This window comes from Thunnus thynnus, chromosome 15 (genome assembly GCF_963924715.1).
Source record: "Thunnus thynnus chromosome 15, fThuThy2.1, whole genome shotgun sequence".
NCBI lineage: Eukaryota > Metazoa > Chordata > Actinopteri > Scombriformes > Scombridae > Thunnus > Thunnus thynnus.
The window spans coordinates 6,863,708-6,872,248 of NC_089531.1; the positions used below are offsets into that span (position 1 = coordinate 6,863,708).

At 39.4% G+C, this 8,541-nt stretch overlaps 2 protein-coding genes across 7 annotated transcripts in view; one reads left to right on the forward strand and one right to left on the reverse strand.

The window, feature by feature from the left end:
- Positions 1–8,541, forward strand: part of psmb8a (proteasome 20S subunit beta 8A) — a 125,299-nt gene that overhangs the window by 34,493 nt on the left and 82,265 nt on the right. The gene's annotated exons all lie outside the window — the stretch shown is intronic.
- The window catches only part of LOC137198354 (major histocompatibility complex class I-related gene protein-like), a 43,392-nt gene that overhangs the window by 26,597 nt on the left and 8,254 nt on the right, over positions 1–8,541 (reverse strand). The window contains exons 1-2 of one of the 5 annotated variants that reach the window (XM_067612127.1): positions 2,451–2,609; positions 357–623 (exon numbers count right to left, since the gene is read on the reverse strand). The exons of 2 other annotated variants lie outside the window; for them this stretch is intronic. In XM_067612127.1, the coding sequence (XP_067468228.1) occupies positions 357–623; positions 2,451–2,508 (325 nt within the window). In that variant the 5' untranslated portion in view covers positions 2,509–2,609. Of the gene's footprint in view, positions 1–356; positions 624–2,450; positions 2,610–8,541 lie in introns of those variants that run through there. 2 more of the 5 variants (XM_067612122.1, XM_067612125.1) reach the window with 2 other exon arrangements.

Genomic DNA, 8,541 nt, shown 5'->3' on the forward strand with positions numbered 1-8,541 from the left:
TGTAAAACTGTTGATAAACAGGTTTCTACAGGAGAGTTATTCTGGACCGACTCACTGTGGGCAGTTCAGTAGATTATTCTGATCTAATCTAGTGGAGATAAAGTGTTAATAATCTCTGTTGGTTATTATGGGATGGACAGAAACACTGGATCAGTGCAGTATAGCAGCATCCAGGAGTCTCAGTCTCAGTAATGTGTGTTTTAATCTGTTTCAGTGTGTGTGAGTGTAAAGCTCCATATAAAACAGTGTTGATGAGGAATGATGGTGTGTGTGTTCACATTTGTTTACTACTATACAACAAACAGGGTGAAAGCATAAACAACATTTTATCAGTAAACAGTGAAACACAAACAAACCTCCAGTTTGGTTGAAGCGCTGCTTTGCAGTTTCAATGTTGGCTTTGAAGCTCGGCTGGTTACCCACACAGATCTGAGTGTTCCTCTCCCAGTAATGTGGATCATCTGCTGTGACTCTGCTCATCCAGTCTTGTTTGGGTTCATTTCTGTTGGTGTTGCTGTCACAGTAACTTATCTGAGCTTCATCAACCATCCCAACAGACACATACTCTGGGAAGTTTGGGACTTGAGAGGACCCAGTGTAGAAATACTTCAGAGAGTGAGTCACTGTAAGAAAAAGTTCATGTCATCATTTCAGTTTTCTCAATTACAGTTTTATAAATAACTTTTACATAAAATAAAAATATTTTCCTGTGCACAGAATCAAAAAGAGCTACAGTACATCCTCCTGATAATCTCTGTTGTGCAGTTAATAATTAATTAATTAATTATGTTTTTAACAACATATTTATTCTGAAATAAAATATTAAACCAGTTAATTATTTAGACATCAGATCATTCACATGTCTGACTTTCATTGATAGATGCATTTTTTTTTTTTTTTCATATATATTATATTTTTTTTTAGTGTGAAGTAAAACTCCAGTTTAGTTTCCAGTTAGTGGAGATGTTGACCTGACAAACTATATATCAGTCCCTCCAGGATTCCACTGAGTTTTTTTGTTTTGTGTTTTTTTGGTAATTATATTTTATTATTATTTTTGCAGCAGTTTTTCTCAAAAATTGTGATACAATTTGTGAAGTTTTCTTTCACTTTTTGCAGTGAAATTGTGGGAAATGTGAAAAATTGTAATCAGCCAAAAAAACAAAGAGTAAAACACAGGACTGGAACCGTAACTCCAAAAGTGATTATCAGATTTTTTTTTTATGCACTGTCTGACTATAAAATGTCTCCTGGTGCTTTTAAAGTTGTGTTTACATCACTAATGTTTGTAAAACAAGCCTGTATTTTCAATTATGATCATTTAAAGAAACACAAAAGCTGCTTCTTTTCTATGTTCAGTCAAATTATACATAATAAATATAAACAGTAGCCTATACATGTCAGTGCACCTGTGGGTCATAGGTCAGAAATTACTGAATGGTTATTTATCTACTTTATTACAAAATAAACTTTAATGAATAGGAAGGTATTTCATCATTCCTATTCTTTTTGATATTAAAGATATTGCGTTCATCCATGAGCTTACATAGAAAGCACAGATTCAAGCTGCATTATCATCATATAACACAGCGCCCCTCTTATTGGTCGTTTGAGGACATCAACCTACATGTAAAGTGAGCTCTAAATATACCAGTACAATTTATGATTAATTAATGAACATGTTAGAAATGAATCTAAGTCTATCTCAATTATTCTACATGAACTAATCCAGAAACATATGGCCGTATGCAAAAGTCTGATGATGTTTAGTGCAGCCAAAGCAGTATCTTCAAAGAAGTCCACAATTATAGTAAGGCTACTAAACATTTTCAGTAAATCTTACCTGCTGATACAGAGCGACACAAGAAAAGCATCAAAATCACTGTTTTCATTTTTGATTTGATAAAGAACTCAGAAGAGAAGTTTAAAAAGTTGTTTAATTTGAACTTTGGACCAGCGATAAACGCAACATGCGCAAAAAGCTTCGCTTCTGACCAGCAGAAACTTAGAGTCATGGGTAACCAGACAAAATCAACAACTGAGTTAGCGGAAAGTGAAACTTAAGTTAGACAGACAGAAAACAAAGAGGAACAAAAAAGATCAAGACAGAAAGTCTAAAAGTAGCAAGCACAGCTATATTAAAGTGTACTTTAAAATGTGTTTTGTTGCATTTTAGTCATCATTTATTTAGTTTTAGTCATCTAGCCAAACATTTATCAGGTTACTCAAAACAGGGATTAATCAACGCGTTGCACAGACAGGATTTAAAGTGAATTTTCAGATAATGAGTTTTGAATTTTTAAACATTCCTATAATCTGCAAGGAAGTCAAAGAACTAAACATGTAATACTATGAAACAAACCTTAAATTCTTGTAGCCATCTCTACAGATATAAAGCCTTTTCTTTTACCATCAGCCGACTTAAAAAAAAAGAAAAACTATTGACTCACCTGCCGCCGCGCTGTGTAGACCTACTACAAGGAGGGTGAGAAAAACCAAGATCTCCATCCTACATTAAGTTTCTTTATCCAGAGACTAACAAGCTGTGATTCCCTTACGAGACTCAAGGCTGAACTGAGGGTAGGACAAGTATGGGCGCTCACTTCATCTTCCATCTGAACCAATGGGAATTTAGTAAACAAAGGGCTCTTCTCATTTCTCTATTTTGTGCCTCCTCGTCCCCTCTCTCCGTTGTCCTGCCTGTGACCCGGAAACTCATCTCAGCACGCAATGTTTAAGGATGTCTCAATTCTTATATTGCATCTCGAGGAAAGAGGAGGATTGCTGGAGGAGCTATGAGCGAGGATGCACAGGTGTATCCTTTGTGGAAGTTTTTCGGCACCCGTGACGTTTAAAAGAGGCGTGACACACACATGCACATATACAAACCATAAAATATATAAAGGCTACACATGTGCGTGTGCATGTTAAATAAAATTTAACAATGTATGACATCTGTACATCTTTGTCACATTATGACACGTTGTGATTTGAATTAAAAGTAAATATACAAGTTGTCATGAACACTGTGATGCTCATCTGACAGAAATCATAAAATACAGCGGTAGACTGTAACAAAACAATGGACAGATGATGCAGCTGTGCCGCACTTCATATTTAACTGACGTCGCTTTAGAATGACGGCTCCGAAACAATTATGTCTCATTTTGTTAAATGCCTGTTGCCTCGACTCCTCTCTCCTCCTGTCTCTTCCTCGCCTCCTCCGCTCGCATCTCAGGTGGGAGGGATTAAGACGCGAGGAAAGGAGGCGAGGGAAGGAGTCGAGGATGTACAAACTAAGAAATGTGAAGAGGGGAAAGACAGATCAGCACCGAGAGAGGCCACAAGACGTTTATGCACACTATGTGATGATAATCATAATAATCCCATGTGGTCTAAATGTGACTTAATCCAATTATTTGGTTGGTTTGGTTTTTCAAAACACAATGATGTATAATTGCGGTACTTATGTTATGTTATAATATTTTTTCCTGACTTTATTTGCACTTATTTACATCATTATTAAAAATTACAATAAGAATATCTTCACCCTAAAATGTTTACAATTTATAGAAGTCCTTTATAGATAATTGATTGAATTATTGAACACAGATTAACTGATTGAAAAAATACAATTCAATCAGTCAAGAAGTCACGACAACTTGACAGCAGTGGTGGAAGAAGTACTCAAATTACTTTACTCAAGTAAAAGTAGTAATACAACAATGTCAAAATTCTCCAGGATTAAAAAAGTCCTGCAATTGAAATTCTACTTAAGTAACAGTACAAAAGCATTATCAGCAAAATGTCCTTAAAGTATCCAAAGTAAAAGGCCCCTGTGAGTATATATATATATATATTTATATTGATGAGGGACGACGAACATGCTACGGCAAGGGGGAGCCAGGACGACAGGTCAGAGGGGAGATATCATCATCCTCCCCACACTCCGAGATTGGGTACCAAGCCCCAACAAGCCCTTACGACCTTAACACAAGGGCAACTGACCTAAGAATGACTATCATGACTAAACTGGACACCTGGCACCCCCGTAGCTGATTACCAAGGCTAAGTGACAAAGTACCCTCTGAAAGTCTGCTAGGATGTGAATGCAGCACTTCGTACTATCCCTACTAGGACCGTCACGGAGACCAATCAGCTGATATACACCACAGCAACAGTGATCCTAGAGATGCTTGGCTACAAGATGAACACCATAAGCCACAAAGAGCATCACCCCCCATGGAGAAGGAGGCTGGAGGCCAAGATCAAGGCAACACAGAGAGAAGTTAGTCAACTCTCAGAGTTACAGAAAGGTGTGAGGACGAAAGGGATACCCAGGAAGTACAACAAGCTGTCTATACCTGAGGCACTGGAGACTGCCAAAGGCTCACAGCTCTGGCTACCTGCCTGAAGAGATACACAGGAGAAGCAGAAGCCAGGAGAGTAAATAGGATGTTCTCCACCGAACCATGGAAAGTGTACTCTCAGTGGCAAGGTAATAGATCCTCCCAGGGCTGAGACTGAACAATACTGGAAGAGCATAAGGAGGCATCACATAACACCAATGCTCAGTGGCTAGTGGATCTTAGAGCAGACCACAGCAATCTCCCAGAACAAGATCCAGTAACTATTACAATGGCAGACATCCAAGAACGAGTGTCAGGTATGAAGAGCTGGACAGCACCGGGCCCGGACATGACCCACACCTACTGGCTAAAGAAACTGACTGCACTCCATGAATGCCTGGCAGCACAAATGAACCAACTGCTGATGGATGGGACGCACCCAGAGTGGTTAACCCAAGGGCGGACAGTCCTGATCATGAAGGACCCCCAGAATGGCACGATCCCATCCAACTACCAGCCAATAACCTGCATCTGTACAACATGGAAGCTCCTGTCAGGCATCATAGCGGCTAGGATGAATAGGCACATAGCCCAATACATGAGCAGGGCCCAGAAAGGAATTGGTAGTAATAACAGGGTTGCTAAGCACCAGCTACTGGTCGATAGAGCAGTCACCCAAGACTGCAAGACCAGGCAGACTAACCTGTGCACCGCCTGGATTGACTACAAGAAGGCCTATGACTCAATGCCACACACATGGATACTGGAATGCTTGGAAATGTACAACATCAAAAGGACACTAAGAGCCTTCATCAAGAACTCAATGGGGATGTGGAAAACGACTCTAGAGGCCAACTTAAAGCCAATTGCACAAGTTACCATCAAGTGTGTCATATACTAAGGTGATGCACTATCCCCGCTGCTGTTCTGCACAGGCCTGAACCACCTCAGCCAGATCATCTCAAAGAGTGGCTACATCAGAATGTCATTTGGACTAGATAAGTATGGTCGGATGGTATCGAAGAGAGCGAAGATGATCAGAATGGAGGGGGTTGAACTACCAGAAGACAGCATTGCAGATGTTCAGGACAGCTACAAATACCTCGGGATCCCGCAGGCAAATGGGAACCTTGAGGAGGCCGCAAGGAAGTCAGCCACAGCCAAATACCTACACAGAGTAAGGCATGTCCTGAAAAGTCAGCTGAATGGGAAGAACAAGATACGGGCCATCAACACATACGCCCTGCCAGTCATCAGATACCCTGCTGGTATAATAAGCTGGCCAAAGGAGGAGATAGAGGCCACTGATATCAAGACAAGAAAGCTCCTCACAATGCATGGAGGGTTTCACCCCACGTCCAGCACCCTGAGACTGTACACTAAGCGGAACGAGGGAGGCTGAGGACTGGTGAGCGTCAGAGCCACTGTCCAGGACAAAACAACCAACATCCAGGAATACATCAGGAATATGGCCCCCAAAGATGAACTGTTAAGTTAATACCTCAGGCAGCAGAAACCCAATGATGCAGAGGAGGAGGAGGAGGTACCATCATGGAGGGACAAGCCCCTACACGGCATATACCACCAACAGATAGAAGAAGTGGCTGATATCAAGAAATCCTACTAGTGGCTGGAAAAGGCTGGACTGAAGAACAACACAGAAGCACTAATCATGGCAGCACAAGAACAGGCACTCTGTCTACCATACCAGACAGGACCCCAGGTGCAGGCTGTTCAAAGATGCTCCTGAGACAGTTCAGCACATAATAGCAGGGTGTAAGATGCAGGCAGGAACAGCGTACATGGAACGCCATAACCAAGTGGCTGGCATAGTGTACAGGAACATCTACACTGAGTATGGGTTGGAGGTCCCAAGGTCACAATGGAAGACACCTTCTAAGGTGGTTGAGAATGACCAAGCCAAGCAGTTCTAGGAACAGCTAAGATACTGCGCAGAACCCTCAAACTCACAGCAGGCCTCTGGTAGAGGACCCGAGCTTGAGGAAGACACACCACCACCCCCCCATGGGAGGGGGATGAGAGGGAGAGGGATTTTATATATATATATATATATATATATATACAATAGAGTACATATTATTATTATTATTTGAATAATTTTATCTCTCATAAAACAAATAAGAGTCTCAAACTGTTAGGCTATTTAAATAGAACGATCTGAGAAGTTTAGAGAGGAGAAATGAAGGTTACTATATTGTAACCCTAGTTCTAGTACTTAATTCTAATACTATGGTTTCTCTAAAACCATATTTCCTCGTTTCCTCTCTCCTCGCATCTTTTCCTTCCATCTTTAGTGGGAGGAACTAAGACGCAAAGAGAAGATGCAAGTGAGGAAACGTGAATGCAATTAAGGGAACTGAGATGCAGCTACTGAGGCTTGAACTCTGGTTGAAGCTCTTCCAGCTCACTAATGATGGAACCTTGAGTTGAATACTGAGTTTACCTTTACAGAGGAGTCAGCAGTGTAACAGCAGCCCCTCTGGTTAGATTATGTATCTTCCTCTGAGCTGTTGATGGGAAACCACCTGAGGATATCACCTGACTTTCTGTTGGTGTCAATCTGTCAAATCATTGTGATAATAAATGACTCTCGTCACATGTATTCATGAAATAAGAAGAAATTAAGTAAAAATTAAATCCATTGAAAATGTATTTAGTGTTATTGAACAGCCTCACTGCTTCCTGAATCAAAACAAAACCTTTAACAAGGCTGAATTCCTGAAAATCCTTAAACTACGAAGCTCAAATAAACAGATAAGTCTTAACTGTGTTTTCAGAGGCACTTTATTCATTTATAAAACCCTAATCTGTACAAGTTGTAGTAAAAATGAGATATTACACTCTCATTCACACAAATGTCCTCAATAATCACCAAACCAAAGACACAGCCTGTAATGACAGAATGGATCCTAAAGAAAAATGAACAATGACAAATACATTTGAGAGAAATTAAAGAAAAAATGTCTTTGAATGAAATCGTTCTAATCAAAAAACAGTTTACAACACAAGATTATGAAATATTTTTCAGCTTTAATCAATTTAGTATCTACACATAATATCTGACTGGTGTAATTTCTAAGTGAATATCAAAATCCAGGTCAGTATGTAAAACTTTATATTAAAAAAAAAAAGAAGGTAATTCTTAAGTAAACACCCACACAAACAGCTGTACAGATTAGAAATCATTTACACACCATCATAGAGAGATTTGACCTGCTGCACAATGACATGACACTCTGACATCCAACAAGAACTGTGTTAAACCAAAGTCTGCTTCAATTAAAGTCTTTTCTAAACTCACCTGTGACAAAAGGAAAATCATTTAGTCAAGTGTTCATAGTTGAGTATAAATTCAAACACAAGATCCTGTTTATGGACATTAAGAAACAAACATGATGTGACTCTGTGCTCTTTCTTGTTTCTCTCCTCATGTCTTTGGTCTCTGGAAGCTGCTGCAGTGATCCCTCTCCACAAAACATCTGCAGAAACAGCTGGACAGCCGCATCAGTTCTCTCCAGATGTTTTTTTACTCACACATCGGAGGAAAGTGATGCTTCTAGCTATGACTGTCACACATTTAACAAAAAATAACCTGCATTTAACAGCAGTCGCAGGAATGAAACAGGAATGCAGGTAAACACAGTAAACAACAGGTTCAGGAACTTCAATATCAGTATTCAATAAACTTTTGTGAAATTTTGCCTTTTGTTGTAAATCAGAAGCAGATATTCTGTGACAAAGAATATTGTTTGAGGGCAGAGTCATTTACTGAAGTTCATCATCCTCTTCTAATGTTCACTGGTCTGTCAAGACGGATAAACAGACAAACAAACAAGGTGTAATATTGAATCTGTTAGTGTTCATACAACGCAGCCTGTTTCATTTCATTTAATATGAGATATTTCTGGGTAAAAAGGTTATTGGTTGAATTTGTTTTTCACACATCAGAGTTATAATAAAAACACAAAGTCAACATTTTTCTGTAGTTATACTGGATCTCACACTGAGAAATGCTTCATAAGACTGACTTCTTCAGTCTAAAACATCTGGTTCATCACAAGTTCATGTCTTAATTGTGTTTTCACCTTTAAAAAAACAACAGTTTGGGAGACTGTTAGTAGTATTATATTGTTTAGTTCAGTGAGATAAGTTGACACAATGAAGTACTCAC